The sequence below is a fragment of the Falco rusticolus genome, chromosome 4 (genome assembly GCF_015220075.1).
Source record: "Falco rusticolus isolate bFalRus1 chromosome 4, bFalRus1.pri, whole genome shotgun sequence".
Classification (NCBI taxonomy): domain Eukaryota; kingdom Metazoa; phylum Chordata; class Aves; order Falconiformes; family Falconidae; genus Falco; species Falco rusticolus.
The window spans coordinates 98,256,238-98,279,586 of NC_051190.1; the positions used below are offsets into that span (position 1 = coordinate 98,256,238).

A 23,349-nucleotide genomic window follows, 5' to 3' on the forward strand; every position below is an offset into this window, starting at 1 on the left:
GGGATTTGCTGCAAAATGATTAACTGCCTTACCACCATCTGCACTCAGGTTCCATTAGCAACCCAGGCATTTCAGGAGATCCCAGCCCTGCTCAGGCTAAGTCCAATTAATGCTTGCTGGTTCATCAGTCCAGCTAAGCAAGCCTGGAAAATGGAACAGATAATCAAACACTCTCGGAACAAATTAACCTCTACAAAACCCAGGCACGTCACACCTCAGGAACAAATCAACCCTTACATAAACAGGTCCTATCCCACCAGTGTTACCTACTGACAAACACAAGGAAAAGGTCAAGTCAGGCCACAGCTGCTTTACACAGGTTGCTGAACAATAGGCCTTTACCTTGTTTGCTGGCAGACACTGCAGATCCAAGCCTTCTCCTTTTTCTGGTAAGAACTGCAGCTCTTGCAGATGTTGTACTTGCAGTCTTGGCACTGTCGCTTGCTGTTGATAAGAAATGTGAAAGGGGAACAGCAGCGAATACAGCAGTGCTCGTTGAACTTCTGCTGCTTGGAAAGGATGCTGCACTTGTTACCCTCTTCATCCAACCTCTGCTTCATTTCACTGGAACAAAAAGCAAAAGAGCAAAAATGTAACCACAATTTCAATGGGAAATACCCTCTTTGCCTTCCTCCTCTTTCCGCATCTTCATGTTATACTCTTTACACAACTTTTGCAGGTGTGAAGTGGATGTCAGAAGTGCATATTCCAAATCTAGAACTGGGAAGGAAAAATTCCTGTATTCCTGGAGTCACCCATGGCTGATCCACTTAAACTCTTTAAGTCACAAGCCAGGGCAAACAGTCTCTCCTTCACTCAGCTCCACTGAGACAACCCTCAGGAGAGCCAGGCTGCTGCTCCAGGTACTCCAGCTGTGCAAAGCCATAGCATCATTTGAGAATTCTGGGCTACTTTCAGAACACTTTATGAATAAAAAAGTCAAGTCTATGAAAGTCAAAAGGTTTGGTGCACAGTAATAAAAATTCTACTGATCAACAGTTTTGAAAACAAAAGTGTTAAGTTTGCTTTGTTCTGGCCATTGGGATCATAGTATGCATAATAGCTCCGATTTGTCAAGTAAGGTTAATCACATACTTCATTTCAGAGAGATCTGGGTGTTTTACCAGTTAGGGCCAATACCAAGCCACCTGTCAGCTGTTCATGAAAGTGTTTGCAACCCCCCTACGGTTTTCTGTGTTCCAGCAGAAGAGCTCACGTATTAAAAATAAGTTAAAATAAAATAAAACAAAACATAAAATAAAATAAATCATGTGTGCAGTATTCAGTAATGTGCTATCTCCTATTTTACAGTGCTTTTGATATTTTAAAGATTAAGTAATATATTCCATGATAGGTGTAATAAAAAACATCCAGAAGGAACACTTGTGTAAGTAGACGAGCCTGCAAACTCATCACACAGTTTCTGGCATGTACAACTAGCATCTATGTTAAGAGAAAAAAAAATTAGGATTCATGAAAAACATGTTAAATGAAAGCTTACAGAACAGTGTGCATGTACAGATATTAATTCTTTCTATTTCTCATAATTAGTGGTGGCCACCTTACTATTTCCAATTGCTGATAAGAACCACTTGTAACACTAGAGTAACACAAAAGTCTAAACAAAATTTAAAGGTACCAGAAGAGATAGACTAAGCTGCAGGAAGACAGAGTCATGACACACCTAAATTCATGCATTAGTATCTTGCTCCCTGAAAAAAAGAATACATTTATTGCATGTTCAGGAATTCAGATAAGATCATCTATAAGCATCATTATGAGCCAAGCCTGGAATGTTATAAAGACTCATATTACCAGCCTATAGAACTCCTTTGCCATTTCTGCCTCAGATTTATAAGTCAAAATAAAACCAGTCTATTTCATGGAAGTCTGACAGGTCAATTCTAAACCTCAAGTCAAAAAGGCAATTAAGGCAGTGATCTAAAGCACATAATTTCTGAACTTGCACATACATCATATTTAGCCATATTCCGATATATACCTTTTATAAAGGTAAGACTTCAAAACAATGTTATGTTTCTGCTGTTTTCCCCTGTACAAAGGTTTGGCTGTCTTAGACCAGCTGCTTAAACCCAAGTAAACACTTTTTGGAGTTTCATGTAAATAATCTTTATGATTTTTGTTCAGATGGTAAAATTTACTAGGTTTTCCACATTTTTACAGAATGTTGATGGTGAAAAAGGTAAGAGATTATAATGTAAGAGAGGAAATGTCTGAATTACGCAAGTCAAACTGCCTTCTTCATGTAAACCAACAGAACTATCCCACAGATTAAACAGCATGGTTAGACCAGCTTGTCTTATCTTCACTACTCCCGCCTACTACAGTACCACATGAACAACCTTTCTAGCGGAATGGGAAAGGAAACAAGCTGTTCCCCATGTCACTCCCCCATCCACAGCACATAGCCTGTGCAGCAACGGAGCGAAACAGAGCAATGCTGCTGCACAGGAGGTCAGGCAGGAACCCCAGGTCCCAGAAGAGAGGCTGCTGAAGGTAAGAGCTATGTGATCCAAGGAGGGTTTCTGGCACAGAGAAGTGTCAGCAGCCCAAGATGTGGCAATCTTTGCTTCAGGCTGGAGACCCCAAGCAGCAGATGCTGGCCTCCCTGTAAGATGAGAACTGCTAAGGAGCCAAGGTCAGGAGGAGCAGTGAAAGAAGAGGTTTTTGTCCTCGTGCAGCTGTATTATCCCCCAGAATTAGTAACACCAATATTTGGTAGTATCAGCCTGCACACTCAACATTGGCATGCTCAATGGCATTTTGAACCCTCATTAGGGCTCTTATGCATGATAGCAAGATAAACCACAGACGCAAAGCCACCTATTCAAGCCCTACAATAATGCTCACACAATACGAAAACAGGCAGTTTCATTCACAACAGAGCTAATAAAGCCTGATACCTAGGAAAAGCTGAGCACACACTGAAGCCTTTTCATCAGTACAGGCATTAATTACATCTCTCTCCTGTATCTGGTTGCCAACATTCATTACAGTGGTAGAACCTTAATATCATTAAGGCATCTGTCTCACTGTTAAATAGGATTAAAACTGGCTAACAGATTCAGGAGGTCAATGGGATAGGGTTGGACAGGCTGGCAGAGAGTGCGAGCACGAAGTCTCATTTCCACAGGAAACCAGGCAGAACAGAAGCGAAAGCAATGCACATCCTTCCCTAACAAATTAATGCCCTCGTGCACTACCTGCCAAAGGCTATTCTAGCTTCCATCAGAAGTCAAATGGCAAAAAGGACTGTCAACAGGACTTGACAGCTGAAGCCAAAAGGCTACTCTGCACACCCCTTCCTTGCAAGTATAAAAAAGAGTTTCATATGAAGGCAAAGTAGTGCACAACACTAGTAAGCAACTCAATCTGCATGGTTTGAGGAAAACTACATAGTCAAAGGGAAAAGCTGGCTCTGGTTTACTCCTGCCAACAATGAGAAAACTTCACTTGCACATGATTTCAGCGAGATGATTACCAGCAGCAAGATGATTAATCTGAGCTCCAATCTCAATACACTGGGAAAGTTCGTTGCACTGCAATTTAAGAGGTACAAGTCCCAGTTCAAGGCCTCCTTAGTTTGCAAGCCTCAGACTTTACCTTCAAAATGTTGAAACAGCTTGGTGCGAGAACATTGCAGCAATGGTCTAAGGAAAAGGGAGCAGGCAACACCACTGATCCTCTCACGGGGTGAAACTTGCTTCCAAAAGGATGACACCCACCTGTGCAGGAGCAGACTTTTTCTAAGAGGCAGGTCGAAACACACAACCATAGCAAACCCCCTCCTCCCCATGCAACACTGTTTACCTCAACAAAACACATAGGAGAGGGATAGGACAAAGAAAAGAGGGAGAACGCGTGTGCACTCATGGATGCTTTCTTTCCCCAGCATTACCTCCCCAAGGAGGGAATGCAATGCATTTATAGGTGTATATATATAATCAGTATACAAATAAAGCAAGCAACAAAAAAAGCCTGCACAAAAAATTTCCCTTTTGGGGAAAGGACAGAAGAGCAGGAACCACAAATGACAGAATTTATTCACATCACTTAAGTCACAACTGACTGTGCTCAGCTATTATGGTTATGTGTAACATAGTAATGAGGATCTCTGGCAAAGAGAACCCCTGCTGTTTGAATGAATCTCAGATTGGATTTAATTTTCTTTTTCGAGTGGCTGCATTTCACTGATTGCCTATAAATACAAAAGCAGCAAAGAATACTCCACAGATATCCAGCATGTCTGTCACCAAAACTAATCCTGTCAAAGAACGTTTTATTGGACTGTAAGTTCCAAAATATATAGATGCATATTTAGATTTTTCCAGAGGCTTGTATTAATTAACCTACAACAGTTTGCATAATAAATATGTAATTAATTTAAGTCAATGTTTTGGGTGATAGACTCCTGACACATAATCCTACAGAAAGTCAGGTTAGGAATACTTTCCAGCACACTGTTTTGAATGCAGGTTTTGCTATTATATTCTGAGGGTAAACAGTCATCTGCCCCTCTTCACTGCCCCTCTTCACCGACTATGTTTTTGCTGTCTTTTTTTTTTTTTAAAAAAAAAAAATTAAGTAGCTTTAAATAGCTTTCATTGTCATGGTTTGGGTTTTTGGTTTTTTTTAGTGTCTTAGAGGACTTTAACCAAAGTACAACATTCTGCTTTGCTAGTTTGTACAGTGGTTTACAAACAATACGGTAGGTCAGGCATCATGTTATGCTGAAGACAGGTACTGCACAGCACACTGCAAGGGAAGACACCACTGAAACGTGGCTGGTGGGTTGTGCAGGCATGCAGCATGCCTCGCTGCATGACTGCTCTGCAACAGCTGGGCAAGAGCCTCTCTGAAATACTCTGACAAGTCATCTTTGGACTCTGAATTGGCAGCCCCTTTTGTTTCTCCACATAACACTGCTTCGGACTTGTAAGTGCAGGATGAAAACTGGCAAACTGAAGCAACAGGATTGTTTTCCTTGCTCTTCACTGCCAATGATTTACAGTCCAAAGTCACCAGTTTTTCACATGCTTCAGTTTATCTGCCATACAATAGCAATAACAGTAAAAGTTATAATGGCAATAGTAAACTTGTCTGATCTAAATATATAAATATAAATGCATACAGAACACCTCTACAGCATCTTTCATTTAGTGACCATATAGTCCTCTCCACTGCTGTTATTGCAAGCAACATATTTACAACTCATACTCACAGCAAATGACCCTCAAACTTTTTTTTACCACAAGTCCTGATTGCCTTATCTAGATAAAATTCTGTTTCAAGCCACTTGTACAGTATAGAGCTAAGTGAGTTCCTACTTATTAGCAAGCAGGATAAGATGTATTTGGTGCGGGACTGTAATACTGACTGCTCTATGCTTTGGATAGGCCTGTTCTGGTGGGATACAAGAGGACTGAGGCATTTTCCCTGTATGATTGCAATGGCCTCAGCTTCAAAAACAGGCTAGCAGGTTCAAACACAGTTCTTCAACATTTGCCTGCACAATGCCTTCTCCCCTAACACATTTCTTCAAAACTGGTTATCATATATAATTGCACCTCCTGAATACAGAAATACAAGCTTTTTTTGAGAAAAGCCTTTCTGCTTTTTTTCCAAACTCTTTTATTAAAGTTAGCCTTTTTTTTTTTTTAAACTGGCAGTGCAATAAAGATGGTCGTTTATCTGAGCTACACTTTGATATTCACAAAGCTCAATGTCTGTAATTATCGTATATCTTAATAACCGAAACAAATCCTAGATGGCCCTGCACACTTCCCTGCAAAAGGCCTTACTGTGATTACATACTCAAGGGCTGGGAGCAGGTGGAGCTACAGCCTCAAACTGTGAAGTCAACAGCAAAACACGCTGGCAACTTGCCATAGTACGATAATACCGTGAGGTTTAAAATAAAGCTGGAAAGAAGTCTATGATGTGTGTTTGACAAACAGGTTAAAAAAAGTCATTGCTACATGTGTAAGGCTAGGATGGTCAAACTCCAAACCTCTCCATCGGGGGCAGCAGTGGAAGGGAATTCAGAGAAACAACAGGACTGAGGGCCATGGTTCATATTACAATATAAAGCTAACAAAACCCACCTGTTTTCCATATAGAAAGGAACACGGCTCCTGGTGGAAACCTGACAGTTGGCTTGATTCACCCAGTTATTTGTGTAGCAGAGCTACCATGACTTTTTTTTTTGCCAACAGATCAGCAGTTGAAACATTTTCCTGGGATGTGGAAGCTTTATTGAGGTCTCCGCTCTTGTCAAAAGAGACTTAACATCCTGACCACCAACTTAGTCATCAGGTTGAGTGGCCGCCTCAGGCATTGTTCCTCATCTTTGGTAAGATTACCATAAGGTTATTTACAAATATTCACTGGAGCAAGTGATACTCAGAGCAAGATGGAAGCATAACCAAGCAGTCAAGGCACTCACAAGGCCAGGACACCTTCCTTTAGTCTTGCCTTAGGAAACATTCAGGTATTCCACAGACAGCAGTACCTCACTAAAAATCTGCCACCCCTCTGGGAGGTGGCAGATGAGGTGAGGATGTGCCCAGGTGGTTCAAGAGTCCAGGTTGGGGAAGATTCCCCAGCTGACCTGTGAAAGTAGCCTTACACAGAGGCATTTGCGAGATAACAACGGGACCACTACCTCTGGCAGCAGCAGAGACAGCCCTCTGGAAAGGATGCAACATGTATCAGTCAGCTACAATGCAGCACGCCATGCTCCAAGACAGAGTCTGTATAAGCAAGTCTGTCTGCCAGGCTCCCCAAAACTCAGCACTCTGCTCTCCCCTGTGGAAACATATCCAACTATCAGGCTGTAGCCATCTTACTCTCGCCTCACACCAGTCTCCATTTCAGGCTGGCACCTGCCAGTTTAAAGCCAAAGTTCACTGGTGAAGTTCCCATTTGCTCTGTTGCTTTCTTGGGTGATGGACAAATACATTTTTTCCTACTGTATTTTGTTTTTACTGTTTCCACCTTTTATCTTCTCCAACAGAGAGTAGAGGTTAAAACTATTTTAGTGCCTGCACAGGAAAGGAAGAAAACGAAGAAGAAAACGGGGGGACAATGTTCCTAGGAGTTAAAAAAAATAAATCTCATTTCATTCACATCACTCCTTCCTGCAGAAAAGTTATCAAAGACAGGTAGAACTTTCTCCTTCTACTACAGATGAGAGCTTCTGCTTCCCGCCCTCTTAAATCAAACTATTTTCATAAAATAAGCTACCTTTTGTCCACCTGGCATTAGAGCCTTTTGTCCTTCAAATACTAGTGACCAGGCAGCATACACATACAAAGTGCTTTTCTTAGGGGACCAGTGTTCTGCTCAGCTGTGTAACTGGTTGTCTCTTCTCCACATTTGTTCGCACTATCTCACCTCTCAGACTAGATTCAGATCAATCCATGAAGATCACCAATTTGTCTTAAAACTGGTTTTAATCTTAGTCTGACCACTGTTAATAGCCTTAAAACATTTTTTCCCTCCACAGAAGAGAATGCCTTCAGTCGCTCTTCTGGCCAGGCACTCTTCATACTCACTGACACAAACAAGCTACTGAGACATTTTGCTTAGCTCAAGATCTGGTTTTCTACACAGTCTGGGGAGCGGGTGAACAAGTTCTGCTGTGCCTGTTCCCAGCCTTTCAGAGCAGTCATTTTCATCAGCTGCACCTCGTGTTTTTCCACTCCCACAGTCAGTCCAAGCCTAGTCTGTTAGGGTGGGAGTTTCCTTAGCATACAGAGATCAGCTGAAAACACAAGTTCCACCAATACCCTCTAAGCCATCATGTTGGAGGAAAAAGGGCTTTTCCTATTCAGAGGCTGCAGTGTACACAGTATTCCTGTCTCTGCTCTCCTTAGACCTCCCAGATGTGCACCAGACACTGGAGTGCGGGTAAAGCTCCTTCAATGTGTGCAGAACTTGTCAATCTTACTCCTTGGCTACTAACACAGTGAAGAGTCACAGGCTGAGCGTGACTGAAATTTCCTTCCCATTCACTTGTTTTGAATTTGAAGTTCAAGGTCCCAAACTGTGATTACTAGAAGTGGTTCCCACCTCCCAATCCTCCTGACTCCCAGAAGCAGACCAACCAGGTTAGTACAATGCTGCTAAATTTAGGGAAAAACCCTCAGTGGAAGGTTTATAGCCCCTCTCCAATCCATGTGCAGGAGTCAACTAGCCAGAACTGTAAAGGAGAGCTGCTCACCATCTTATCCCTTCCATGGCCTCTATGCCTCAAACTGTAGCACGGTGCAAATAGCGACAAAGCTACAGGCCGACAAGGTCAGTAGAACCGACAGTAAGAACCAAATCCTCCCAGCAGGCATATGCCTCCATTGTTACTTACTCTCTAGGGGTTCAGTGCTCATTTCTTTTTAAGCTGCCTCTTCTTCTCAGGCAGTTTATTCTTCTCCATTGGGATGGGCACCTAACACAACTCTAGTCCCAGGCCGTGCTTCACCATCAGCACACATACCTTTTGTTTCTCTTATGTCTTTGCTAAATTGTCCCTGGTGAAACTCTACTTGTTCCCTTTTAAAAAAGTAGAGCACAGTATAGGATTATGCTCTTTTACAGCAAATGCCAAATTAACTCATTATCTTCAAATGATGGCCTTTTCTCTAGGCTCCTATCAACAGTCACAACTGTGCCTCATGCCAGATTTAACACTCAGTACATCTATTGGTATTCTACACGTTGCTGGTGCTGTCAAAAAGCCATGCTAGTACACATGCAAACACACTGCTTGCAGTTGGGGAGCCTTCGAGGAACACACACCACTTTAATCTCTGCAGAGGGATATCGATACAGCAGCCATAGCGGACTTTCAGGGAGGATTAGACAGCAGGGAGTGCACCATAAGTGAGCAGGGGGAAAGTAATATAAAAAACAACCCAAAGCAAAACACAAAGTCTTCTGGGGGATACAGAGGGATGGGACACCTCAGCATTCAAGCATTAAGAGGCTCATAAATAGTCATGAGTAAGTCGCTTGTGTCAAAAATCAGGAAGATTAATATTTCACAGTACAATTACTCCAACAGCAATTGCATTCTTTTAAGATCTTACTAGCATCTCTTAAGGGTTTTTTCTCCTCAGCTTTTTATTTCTACAAAATTAGATTTCTATAAAATTAGCAGCTAATCCTATCAAATCTCATTTTTAAATTTTTCTTTCCTTCTCTTTTCAAAACTAGGAGCAAATACTGATGGTACTGCATATATGCTGACTAATGATCTGGTCCCATTAAATTCTTTACAACTGTTGTCATAGTCTTGCCCTTTTGTTGCTTAACTCAGAAGGCCTACAATGTCATCCTGTTGACCTTAAAAATCAATGCTAACAATTCAGCGACTGCTGTGCATTCAGCCCAAACACTACGTCCAACAGCACATACCATGTGGGTACCAACGGTAAGAACCCTGACAGGGAAACAGAAAGGGACGTACGAACGGTGAACTGAGTGGCATGCAGCTTCAATGCCATCAGAGGTCTCACAGGACAGCAAAGCATTTAGGAGCTCAGGATAACCTTAACTAAACATAAAAGTAAGTTAAGTGAGGTAAAACAATAAAATCCTATTTCAATACATTTTTAAATAAGCCTTTGCAACAACAATGTGGCAATTAAACGGACTCAGTATTACCCTACTGACATATGCCATCTACCTCAAATGATGTTTCTTGGGGCTAAATAAATGAACACTAGAAGACAGATGTATACCTTCCCTTTAAAAATTATAATCGTCCTTCTAAAATATCAGACAGCACTATAAAAAAAATTTACCAGTTACCTGCACAAAAAAGTATCACAGATTCTGGGGACAATCACTTTCTAAAAATAAAGAAATCCAGCACAGTAGAAACACTGTTGCTGGTCTGGGTTTGTTATTTTGGGGTTTTTTGTTAGTTTGTTAGTTTTACATTTGCAAGCACTTCTGATACCGGGGAAAAAACTGCATTGACATCTTCGTATTTTTTATTAAATACCATAAAATACATTTGTGAAGACCAACTGTGGAAGCTTCGCACTAACCACAGTTGAGCCAGTTAAACTGCTGACAGAACCAGAAAAAAGCCAACATACTCAACACTTACCTCTGTCTAAAATATGCGTATGAGGCACTGCATTCGCTAGAGAGAGAATAGATTCAGCCAGCATCAAGATAGTTGTGGTTCACTTGCCCCAGACCAATGCTTGTTGCACCAGGCTCTATCCTAATCTGTCAACAATTTCATGCTCAGGTGAAGCAGTTCCCCAAAATGAATGACTGCTGCTGTATTACTCCATAGACACCGTGCTAGTGGCTCTTAAGGGAAGTTTCCTTTTCTGTTGCTGGCACAAGTACTGTCAATCAGCGTCTATCTTCAGTTGGAACTGACTGGCATGTCAGAGTGTAGATAAATGAAATAAATAATATGCTGGTATTATTTTAAATTCCTCCTTCTCACTTTGTAAACCTGCAAATTTTCAAGAGACTTATATTCAACCCCATTTTCTTTTGTCATGTTGGGTATCACAGGAGCAGACTGTGCACCACATTTAACTGATAGGCTTTGAAATCTCCTGCATGCAAGTGGAGCAGCGAGGGAGAAGCAGGCCCTGAATTATAGAGCAGATATTCTGGGGAGCTCTGGGGACATCAGAAATCTCCACATGAAAGCTGAAGTGATCTCTTCCAAGAAGCAGTGCTGTATGGACTCCTTTGCCCTCCCATTCTAACACTGCCACATGGTACATGTGAAAATAAGTCTAGGTTTTAACACACTTTGTTTCCTCACTCGTTTATCTTGTCTGCCCTCCTATCTCAGGTTAGAGACTGCTCTGCAGCCAGGCATGGTGTTCTGAGGTGAAATACTTCATCGGTATTGAGAACAAGCACTTCTGCTGCAGGCGCAGGGCCTTCTGGTTAAATCCCGGGTTTAACTGATCCATTGAGAAGGGCCAAAAGGTGTTCTTCCATGTTGGACATCAACTGCAAGTAATGAGAAGCTATAAGGTTTTCTCCCTTTCTATTACATCCATACTGAACCACTGACCATTACTATTACTATCTGAGCCTACGCGTCCAACCAGTTTTCACTCATTTTATAATTTCACCTGTACGTGTCACAGCCCCACAAAGTGGCTACAAAATGGTTAACTTCAATTATTATTTACATTAGCATTTTGTGACACCTTCTTCTTAGATTACAAACATGTAATACCTTAACAGATGGTTCGAGAGCATCAAAGGAACCTGAAGGTACACAAGTCCATGGGACCTGATGAGATGCATCCATGGGTCCTGAGGGAACTGGCAGATGAAGTGGCTAAGTCACTGTCCATCGTACCTGAGTAGTTGTGGCAGTCCAGTGAAGTTCCCACTGACTGGACAAGGGGACATGTAACCTCATTTTTAAAAAAGAGAAATAAGGAAGACCTGGGAAACTACAGGCAGGTCAGTCTCACCTTGGTGCCCGCCAAGATCGTGGAGTAGGTCCTCCTGGAAACTATGCTAAGGCACATGGAAAATAAGGAGATGATGGGTGACAGCCAACATAGCTTCACTAAGGGCAAGTCATACCAGAAAAATCTGGTGTCCTTCTATGACAGGGTTACAGTTTTGACAGATCAGGGAAGAGCAAGTGACGTCATCTACTGGACTTGTGCAAAGCTTTTGACACTGTCCCACATAACATCGTTGTCTCTAAACTAGAGAGACATGGATTTGATGGGTGGACCACTCAGGGGATAAGGAACTGGTGAAATGCTCAAGGACTTGTTTGTGGTCAACAGCTCCATATCCAAGTAGAGACCGGTGACAAGTGGTGTTCCTCAGGGGTCCGTACTGGATCCGATGCTATTCAACATCTTTGTTGGCAACATGGACAGTGGGATCAAGTGCACCCTCAGCAAGTTTGACAATGACACCAAGCTGTGTGGTGCAGTTGACATGTCAAGAGGGATGGGATGCTGTCCAGAGGGACTGTGACAAGCGTTGGGAGGCGGGACCAAGTGAACTTCAACAAGGCCAAGTACAAGGTCCTACACCTGGCTTGGGGCAATCCCCAGTATCAATACAGGCTGGGCAGAGAATGGATTGACAGAAGTCCTGATGAGAAAGACCTGGGGGTGCTGGTGGACAAAAAACCCAATATGGCCCACCAATGTGTGCTTGCAGCCCAGAAAGCCAACTGTATTCTGGGCTGCATCTAAAGAAGCGTGGCCAGCAGTGTGGGGGAGGTGATTCCCCTCCTATGCTCTGCTCTCGTGGGACCCCACCTGGAGTACTGCATTCAGCTTTGGAGGCCCCAGCTTAAAAAGGACATGGACTGGTTGCAGCCAACCCAGAGGAGGGCCACAAAGATGATCAGAGGGCTGGAGCACCTCTCCTGTGAAGATGGGCCGAGAGAGTTGGGGATGTTCAGCCTGGAGGAGAGAAGGCTCTGGGGAGACCTTCTAGCAGCCTTCCGGCACCTAAAGCGGGCCTACAAGAACACTGGAGAGGGACTTCTTACAGAGGCATGTAGGGACAGGAGAAGGGGTAATGGTTTTAAGCTGAAAGAGGATAGGTTTAGATTAGGTATGAGGAAGAAACTCTTCTCTGTGAGGGTGGCCTGGAAATGGAACAGGTTGCCCAGAGCAGCTGTGGATGCCCCACCCCTGGCAGCGTTTCAAGGCCAGGCTGGATGGGGCTTTGAGCAACCTGGGCTAGTGGAAGGTGTCCCTGCCAACGGCAGGGAGGCTGGAACTAGATGATCTTGAAGGCCACTTCCAACCAAACCATTCTATGATTCTGTGTTGTACTGCCCTACTAAACATCCTAACAATCTATCAAACCATCATTACAGTTTTCTTATATGCCTTCCCTGACTTTTTCCCTCCTGCATTTGATAGTGATTTATAGTTATATAAACATTTGCTACATTCCCCTCTATCTCATTTCCTCTCAATAAATGTCACTTTGGTCTCTGCAAAGTGTATTTCTCACTGCCTGTCTGGTATCTTTCTATAACTAATACGTAAATGTTTCTTGCCTCTTTTTTTAGCTAATTACAGTATAATTTTATCTTTCAATGTTCTTTCCAAATAATTTCCAGAAATATCAAGAAGTCTGTAGAATTGCTCTGAATTAACAGCATCAATAACTACTTACCACAGTTTACTTGACCTAAAAAATACCACAGCCTGACAGATTTCTCTTCCCTACCATCTAAAGTTACCTACCTACTAAGCAGCCAAAGCATAGTTCTGTAAGTCTCTCTAATGCCTTATTTCTGTATCAGTCAGTCTCTATTTACCACTCTGCAGCTCAGAATAGTGCATTTTGTCACATATTTAATCCTGTCTTTTTTCTCCTCATTGTACCAAGTGAAAAAAAACCCCTACAGTTTAACAGAATTATCAGATGCGTCTAATTTTGAAGTGTTGAAAACTGAACTGGCCATATTGACCAACTTCCTCTGATATTTCATTGTGTATTCAGGATCAGTAGAGGAAAGAAAAGTATTCATCAAATGCTGGTACTCCTGTGGCATTGATCTCCACTCGCCCCCTCCCACTTGTCACACACAGTTCCTCTCCTCATGCATCTCTCTCTGAAGAATTCCACATTTCCCTTACCAGGTCCTGATTTTCAGTGCAAGGCCATCCAAAGTTAATGACCTTTTTTATCCCTTTTGGTCATACCTGACGAATGATAAACACAGAGAAGCATTTTTAAGAATAAAGTATTGTTCAATTTAGACAGACCAAAAGTACTTAGTGAAAATATTTTTTAAATGTACATGCTCTTCCATCATACTTATTTGCAATACATTCTTTGCATCATTGGTAGCATCTGTGAATCTACCTTTCTTAGGAATGCAATCTTATGCCTGTATCAACTTGAAGAAATTTCCTTTAAGAACAGAAGCACCCCTACTACGTTAAACAGTTCTTCTCCCAGTGCCCCTTTCACAGTGCCATATGCCTTGACCTTACAAAACACAATTCATAGGCTGGCTAGCGTACAGCAGGAGAGTAACTCAGGCACTGGCTCTGAAAATCTCTGAAGTCCTCACTATGAGTCATTCTTCCCTCTTGCTGGCTGGACTTCCAGCAGACCTACAAAGATTCACACTAGAATCAGTGTTGTTACTTGACCCTTCCCCACAGAATACGCAGCAGAATAAACAAGAGTAGGCAGCAGAATAAACAGTAGAGCTCGCTAAGGAAACAGGTTTCACAGCCTGACAAGTCACAGCATCAGAGGATGGTGTGTGTGAACAGCACAAAGACATTCATCGCACTTTGCACCCAGACAAGATGAGTAATGCTTCACACACGAGGGCCTTCTGTCTGATGAGGATGGCTTTGAAATTTGCCTGTCCTGACCACTGCCTTCCCAGGAGAACAGCTGCCACTCCAGAACCTAGGAGGGACAGGAACATTGGGAAAGCCATGCCCTCCACTAGCATAGGGAAAGCAACACAAATTTGCACTGTGTCCTCCCACATGAACATCCACCGAGTATTTTGCCACTTCCTGCAACAACCATGGGAACCCTAATGTGCTGCAAGAAGAAAGCAGAAGGCACTACTAAATGCTCTGGTAGGCCATGCTGGTAAGGGGGTTGTTTCAGGTGAAACTCCTATGCAATGCTAGGAAGCACACCATGCTTATATTGTCCAAGGTGACAAAAGAAAGAGAAAAGAAAAGCTTCAAAGCAAGAGGTTCCCCCTAACTTGATCTCAGAGTGAATTCCATGTAACTGCAGCACTTAACTCTCTATTTTCAACAAGTCTGCATATGCATAGCTCCTAAAGCCCACTTCCCTAGTCCAGCTCCTCTTCATGTTGCCCATGCTCCTAACACATAGTAGATTGTTCTTAGAGATTCCACATAGACTCTGTAATTCAACTAGCTTAAAAACTGCAAGCCCTGCAATTCCAAACAACCAACGTGTCAAGAAATAGCAGCTTGGTATTTTTAGCAAATTTAAGCCTATAAATAATTTTAAGTACAGAAGTCATTTGCAATATCCATGCAAGTTTTGTTTATTTTAAAGACAAAGACTTACAGGCTTAAAATTACTACATACTTCTACTGTAGACAAGAAAGTATTCTGGCAGACAAAAGAATCTGTTCTCACAGAATGCGCTTTATATTTAACATGTTATGTTACCCTGGTGTGTTTCGTATCAACAATATTAACACCTTCTGGAAGCAGCATCATATCCCTTCTTGCAAACCAAAAAATCTCTGCAGAGGGGCAGGAAAATAACACCACCACCTCCACCTGCCCATTCTAACACACATACTTAAAAGTAGTCCTTTATAAGGTGTTGGCATACGCTAGTGCTATAGTAACACCAGTATTTAATACAGACACAATTTTCATTTAGCACTGTTACAATACTTCTGTTATATCACAGTTAACGTTCTTAACTTAATCCAGAAGCTTTTTATTATGGGAATGTTTCAGCAAATTTAACAACATACTGATTTTTTAACATATAAAGGAATATACAGTAATGGAGTGAAAGGAAATCACAGTAAGCAACCACAAAAAAATATAAAAAGTGTAGAGAGCTTTATGGCAGGTACTGGAGACCGCGATGCCTGTGAAGGACCTTGAAGGCTAAAGAAGAAACAAAGTGAGATAAGGTTGGCTGAATGCCTGGAAGAAAAACAGGATATGAAGTGAGGCTGGAGCAGATGTGTGATGCCATGTCGGCAGCTGGCTGAGAACATGAAACTCACTAAGAAAAAAAAGAGAAAAAAAATTGCAAGAAGTTCAGTGTGTTTGTAGCTTTGTAATTAACCAATTATATGTAGCCAAGAAGTGTCTGAACTGTATTGATTAACCAATGATATTTTAGTATGTTGTGCGTGAACAGCAAACGAGGATATATAAGCGTGGGGTTTGGACTAATAAAGGGTCTTCTGGTCAAATTCAGGAGTCCGTACCTCAGTCTCCTCAAAAAAGCTAGTAATTTGTTTTTAATTTTGTAGCTGTGACTACAACTGTAGCTATTTAGCTTTACTCTGCATATGTGTGTGAGCATGCATGCATACACATATAGATAAACCTCATTACTCAATATCTCTTCCAAGCGAAAGCTGGGAATCTCACCCACATAGTACTCTCCATAGCCCATCCCCATGGAAACATAGTACTAAGTAAAGACTGTCCTTGAAAAGGCAGTTCAGCTATAGAAGAGAAAACACAGCCAGGTTACCAGACTGGTGGGATATTATGGAACTAGTGATAAATTAACCGGCAGATATTCTTGCAGCTCTGTGTATCCCAGTAATTCTTCCTCAGCCCTTAACAGAATGCCTCACCCAGGGCACAGAAGGCTATATACAGTCAGCTTTCCCAGAGGGGAGAAAGGATGCAGGGGAACATCAGAAACCTGCCTTTTTCATTCTTCCTCTTAGTCCACGTGCACTCTGTCTGCTTCTTCCTAATTAAGTACCTAGCAATCTGAAGTACAGTGAATATACAGGATGTTTTTGGTGAATGGTAAAACAATTGGAATAATGCAGAAGCTTTTGAAAAGTGGAAATTCACCTGACTGAACAACTACATTTCAGAAAGACGGTTAGGTGGTGAATACTGGGAAAAGACAATGGTTCTTCAATGTTCTTCACCATTCTTAGAATGATGCATTTTGAATTTGTAAAATGTCAAGGTTTTTTTCCTGACTTCTTCCTAATAAAAGGGTTGCAGACACTATTATTTGGTTCTTCTGTGCATAGTGCCATTCATATATCCGATTCTTTTCTTCTCTCCCGCATGCATTTTCTCTCTTTAAAAGCAGCAGACCGAAAAGATCTCCCTTGCAGGGAGCTCATGGCACAGTCAGACCCCAGACTTGGTTCATGTACTTTGTGCAGACCCTCTGGCTATGTCTGAATTTGCAGATAATTCATCACACCAAGAGCAGATCAGTAGACTGAACTAGATAGCGCTGAAGGCCTACACTCACACAGTATGCGGTTCAACAGCTTTGCTTCTGAGAAGACAGTTTGATTCCCTGGATCAAATATTCCAGCACTGCACACAGTTTGAATCTGTCTCACTGTGCGATTCATCAGTTCAGAGACACTGGTTTAGTTTCTTCTAGAAGGAATCTAGCTTGTGCACAGCAAAACCAATCTGTGACATAAACCACGGAGTAATAAATGAGGATGAGTAGCTTTGATCTAAAACTGTACCACCACCCTGAACTGGAATGCTAACAAAAATGCAGTGATAGACAACTAGAGGTGCCTCTCTCAGCACAGGTACCTGGAGCAGGTCATTTTTCCATTAACAGGTCTATAACAGCTTTGTCTACTGAGTTTAGAAAACCATTCTAATACCTGCAACATACGTAGCCATGGCTTGCATCCAGCTAAGTTTTATACATTTCTACATGTACCTTGCTGGCAGTTAACAGAGATGTACAATGCTGATTTATAAAGATATGTAAGAAGCAAGAAGTAGTTTCTGATTAGTAATTCTTTTTCTTTTAAAAGAATTCACTGGGGCATAAGACTTGTACATGGGCTTTTGAAAATTTTCCTTGGAAAAGCACTAGAAGTTCAATGTATCATACACCTACTTCACTTCAAGACATAATTCTGGATTGGTATACCTAAAATATAGTTTTATAAAGCACTGCCAATAGGATCCAAATTTGTACCACTTAGTTTGGAATACCTTTGAACATAACTAAGCTAATTTTCCACAGCACTGCATTGCTTCATCCTGTTGTCACTCCGCAAATTCCATCAATGCTGCAGTACAGTGAAATGGATAGGGTAATAGAATCAGGAGCCAAAAGCTCCACCTTTTGTAGCTACAGACTGAAATGCTACCAAAACATGGTCAGCCTGTCAGCTTTTATTCAGTAGCAGAAAATGTTTACAGAGTAATCTAGGGATTCTCTCACAAAACCACACAGTTATTTTCTCAGACTTTACTGCTGCCTTACAGATGTCTGCTTCAGTCAAATCCTTCTTCGCTCACCATGCTTCCAAATGAAGCCAAAGCAATCTGCCTTCCTCATAGGTAAACGTCGCTTGGTTTTACCTTTCAGGCTCAGCTGCTGGGCTGACAGTCTGAGCAGAGGACTGCCGGCAGATAGTCCACTCCTAAACCCCTCTCTGTAGAGTTGCACTGATGTACTGTCACCTGAATTACAGCTCAACTGCTTCTGATGCGTGACTGTCAGCGATTTAAATACATCAAAAGGAAAATTGTTGTTTTAAAAGCAACAATTTGTTCTCAAAACCAAACATCTATTCTCAAGAAAAAAAAGAAAGAAAAGGAATATGAAACACTAATCTTTCAATATAATCAGAATATAAAAGCATTGGCATGTCCATAAAAGCAGGACTACAAAACCCAAATAAGCGGTCACAAGGGAATATCTCTGAAATATCTGTTGATTTATAACAAATAATGAAATGCATTTAATTAAACTTCAAGTGGAGGAAGCTCCTCCAATAGGAACCAAAAATTAATAGGAAGGATATTAAAAATTCTAGTGCTGATAAAATAAATAATTTTTAAAAATAAATTAATTGCTCCATTTGGTTTTATATATTTAGTTGCAAGTATGTGAGAAGACTAAGGAGTGACCAACTTGATGCTTAAAGGGTAGGAGAAATGCAAGTATAGATCTCCTTCGAAACAGTCCTAAAAATGCATATTTAACCAAGATTTTACTACTTAGAAAAGGGAAAAAAGCGTAACTACGTTTTCTATAAATATTCCTTAACTGTAGCGATGCATTCTGCCTGAAATGTATCTATTATCTCTCACAACAGTACACTTTGGGTGCAGGAGGGTCAAAGCACAAACACATTTTCCTGCACAATCTTCTGTTAAATAAAGGGGGAGAAAGGAAGCCTCTTACTAAAAAGTTATGCTTATGGCAGGTAGTGCAACACCCAATGACACAATACAGATTCCTTTAGTGATGCAGATGCCACAAACAAGCAAGAGGGTTGCTGAAGGACAGGCACTTGCACTTTGGTTCCAAGTTGGATGCATACAAGGATGTTGTCTTGATGCTCCCTTACATTAGAACAGAGTAAGTATTATTGCCTCCAGCCCTGTAAACACTGTTTTCTTCCCATTCTTTCCTTTCCACGGAAAGCAAAGCCATCACAACTCATTTCTTGTTCATTCACTTCTGTAGCATGCCACACTTCTCACAGCTTTTACAGTTTTATGTATTTTCTGGCTATAGCACAAACATCCTGGAACTGGTGCAAGTAAAGTCAGTTTACAAAATACGACATAGAGGGTCAAAGGTAGGCCACAAGAACCAAAAGTTAAGTAGTTATCCCCACAAGCAGGGGTGAAAGAAGCATGTAATCCAGAGTTAGCTGTTGGCAAATCAACTGCCACTTATATTCAGTCAAGAATAAGAAAAATACTGGCAAAGACTGAAATAGCAAGATGATTGTTTTCTTCGCATATGGGGCTATATAATTTTTTGCCCAATTCTGTACTATTCTCCTAGACACCTTTCAAACCATGTTCCAGGCCAAGGGTGAAAATATCAGTTACTATGGCAGTACGTGTAAGTCGGACCAAAAAAAAGTAGTATTTTAGCATTTACAGCAAAAAACCAAAAATCCCCTAAAAATCTTGACTGACAGCCAATTGTTTTTACTGAGAAAAAAAGACTGCACAAATTCTTGCCTAAAGCAAAAGACTAATTATATGTAACATTTTCGAGAGCTCTAACACACAAACTGGAATGCACCAATACTTACAGTCAAGGACCCTCCCTTTGAGCAAAAAAACCAAAAAAGCTTTGGAGGAACTCAGTGCGCTGCTTATACCTATGTAACTGCAAAAGCAAAGAAAAAACTTTATATCAAAAACAGAAGCAGAATCTTGAAAAGCTGCTGATTTATAAAAACCATTATTTGAAATCAGCAAGCAATTAAAGCAAAGCATTTCTCATTCTGCTATACAGGCATAGCATACACAGCCTGTAACACACACAATCACTGATGGAGAAAGCTATTTTATCTGAAACATTTGCCCCTTGCAGGAAATACTGAAGATTCCCTTGGTTGCAGTTCAGTTCATTTTCTGAACAGGGCAACCACAGAGTTTGTATCCAAGCAGCACTTAAACCTCCCTACTCATATGGTTCTTTTCAGCTCACTTAAAAAGCTGAATCTACCTCTAACTTTGCAGAAACACCAGCTCAGACCTCAAGGTTTATATTCTGACATGGGAAGTTACAAAGACCAGACATGTTCATAGAACCATATGGTTTGGGTTGGAAGTGGCCTTCAAGATCATCTAGTTCCAGCCTCCCTGCCATGGGCAGGGACACCTTCCACTAGCCCAGGTTACTCAAAGCCCCATCCAGCCTGGCCTTGAAGGCTGCCAGGGGTGGGGCATCCACAGCTGCTCTGGGCAACCTGTTCCATTTCCAGGCCACCCTCACAGAGAAGAGTTTCTTCCTCATACCTAATCTAAACCTATCCTCTTTCAGCTTAAAACCATTACCCCTTCTCCTGTCCCTACATGCCTCTGTAAGAAGTCCCTCTCCAGTGTTCTTGTAGGCCCGCTTTAGGTGCCGGAAGGCTGCTAGAAGGTCTCCCCAGAGCCTTCTCTCCTCCAGGCTGAACATCCCCAACTCTCTCGGCCCATCTTCACAGGAGAGGTGCTCCAGCCCTCTGATCATCTTTGTGGCCCTCCTCTGGGTTGGCTCCAACCAGTCCATGTCCTTTTTAAGCTGGGGCCTCCAAAGCTGAATGCAGTACTCCAGGTGGGGTCCCACGAGAGCAGAGCATAGGAGGGGAATCACCTCCCCCACACTGCTGGCCACGCTTCTTTAGATACAGCCCAGAATACGGTTGGCTTTCTGGGCTGCAAGCACATGTTGCCAGGCCATGTCATGTCATCAACTCCAGCACCTAAACTTATGTGAAGAAGTTACACACCAAAGAAGCTACTCTACCAAGGTTTCTGCTCTTCTACCTCCCACCCTTGTGCAGAATTATTTTCAGAGCCCTCCTAATTTCTCTTCATGTACCATTTCATTGATGTTGGAGAAACTATCTTCTGCCAACTGAAAACCTCCATGAGGACCACAGAAGGCCTTAAAAAAACAGAGATCATTATTCATGCTCCTCAGTCCTCTTTATCTGCTGAGAGAGACCAAGGAAGCCTGATACCTGCTAGAAAGGCTTTACAGAAATTCATAGGCCTAGTCTTTATCAGTGACTCCCGATCTTACTAGTTCTGGAGTCGCATTTGGATGGCAAACTCCGAGATACACTGCTGAGCTTACTGGAGTTGAAAGAAGGGACCAATGCTAGATTTCTAACAGAGGTATGAAGTCAAGATGAATTAAGAAACTGAAAAAAGGTTAACTATGGCCATATTCAGAGCTCTTCTTCCTCAAATATAAGTAAAATCATCTATCCAGAAATTTTCATACCCAGAATCACCAGAAATTCTGACCCAAATCAGTAACAGCTGCTTAAAATGAGAAATGAGCCTAACTTTCCATTGAAACATGAATCCGAGTAAAGAATCTGGTATCTCTACTACAATGATACACACCAAAGGCCAGAGAGACCAAAAGACCTGGGGCTTCATGGAGCTCTATTTTACACGATGCTGTATAACAGGGAAGCAGCTCAATGAAGCTTGGTTTTGTCAGTCCCTAGTTAGGACACAATTAGATTCCAGCCACTGCTGCACCTGTCTTGCCTGCAGACATAAACCACGTTGACTTGGGGCAACATGACCTGACATACAAGCAATTGGGCATTGCAGGTGAAACTGGCCCCGAGGACCCAGAAACACAGTTGGCCGACTTGCTCAAGTTGAGCACTGTGACACTGCATCACCTTACTATCAGCACCCAAGTCAGCCAGCCGAAACTAAGCCAGATCCCTGAGCTAAATAGATTCTTGAACACTGCAAGCAGTGAGACATTCAACAGAAAAAAAGCACGCACAGGTGGAGGGAAGTTTTTAAACTTGTAAGAGATGTCAAGGAAACAAATTACAGAGTCTAATGCTGTGAGGTAAACTGTGGAGATGCAAGTCGAGATGGACTAAAAAACACTGTATCAGCATGGCTGGATTCAGACAAAATGGCCAAGATGGCGCTTTGTTGTTTTTACATATTGCTTATATATATTAGATAGTACATGCCAGATGCTGATAGGCTTTCTGTCTTCTTCTTGCTTGCTATTTGCTGTTGCTGTATCTGCCTGTATGCTGTGGTTTTAAGTTCCAGGTTTTCACATCCTGTTTACATGCTTGACATTTTTGTGGCTGTCTTTAAGGTACATGACTAAGTCTTCAAGGTCAACTAACCCGCCTGCAGACCCCTACAATAAACCATGGTCCTTCACCTAGACAAGCTTGGCTAGAAAGTACAACAGACTGGTGTTTTGCATCATGCATGTGCCACAAGCTAACTAACGGAAAATCTCCAACACCAGCCGGCTTACTGACTGACTTTGGCTTTGCCTCTGCAACCAGTCACCAGACTATTGTGATTGTCAAAAGGTATCTTGCAGGCCCTATCCTGAGAAAACCGATGTTCTTGATGACAAACAAATGCTTTGCAAGCTGAATTCATACTCCAGGATGGATGTATACTAGGCTGGCTGAGTGCCTTGGAGCAGCCTTGTAAACAAACTCAGATTAAGCAGGGACACTTCAAAAGAAAAGGATGACGACTCATTGATCTCACCATTAGTATTCCTACATGAATCTGAAGGCTCATATGGGACAGGTCACCATCAGTTACACCCAGTAGCTAGAAAATAAACAGACCAAGCTCCAGTAACAATAATAATTATAGTGATGCTGTAAAAGCAAGCAGCAGTTTCAGAGATTTGTTAGCCATACAGTGTCCAGCTAAACCACAGAGCACAAACCAATCTCAGCATTAGATTTAGTGATCTGCACCCTCTGTTCAGGACAAGTTTTTCAAAATTACATTCTGAATGTTTTCAGTCTGGGTAGAGACTAAAAGAAAAAGCTCACTAAATAAAACACAAATGCTCAACTCTCACTGGAGTGTTATTTTCTTCATAAATATTAAAATAACTGATTCTTATTCAAATCCTTGTTATTTACTCTTTACCATATCTACGTGTCAAGATGAACACAGGTGTACAAATATGCATGAATATTAAATCATACCTTCCATGCACTCCATATACCTTGAGCTGGATGATTAAGATCAGATTTTTGGCTCTGCAGTTATAGAATGTAGAATGACAGGTGCTTTAAAGAAGCTTGGTTTTTAGTGGTATTTTAGCCCTTCTTGAAAATAAAATTCCTTTAATTTCTTTCT

At 41.8% G+C, this 23,349-nt stretch overlaps 1 protein-coding gene across 5 annotated transcripts in view; it reads right to left on the reverse strand.

Moving 5' to 3' along the window:
• Nucleotides 1–23,349, reverse strand: part of LOC119147047 (myosin VIIA and Rab interacting protein) — a 237,156-nt gene that overhangs the window by 123,781 nt on the left and 90,026 nt on the right. For all 5 annotated transcript variants that reach the window (XM_037385507.1, XM_037385505.1, XM_037385504.1 and 2 more), the window contains exon 3: nt 343–564. In XM_037385507.1, coding sequence (XP_037241404.1) covers nt 343–564 — 222 coding nt within the window. The remainder of the gene's footprint in view (nt 1–342; nt 565–23,349) is intronic.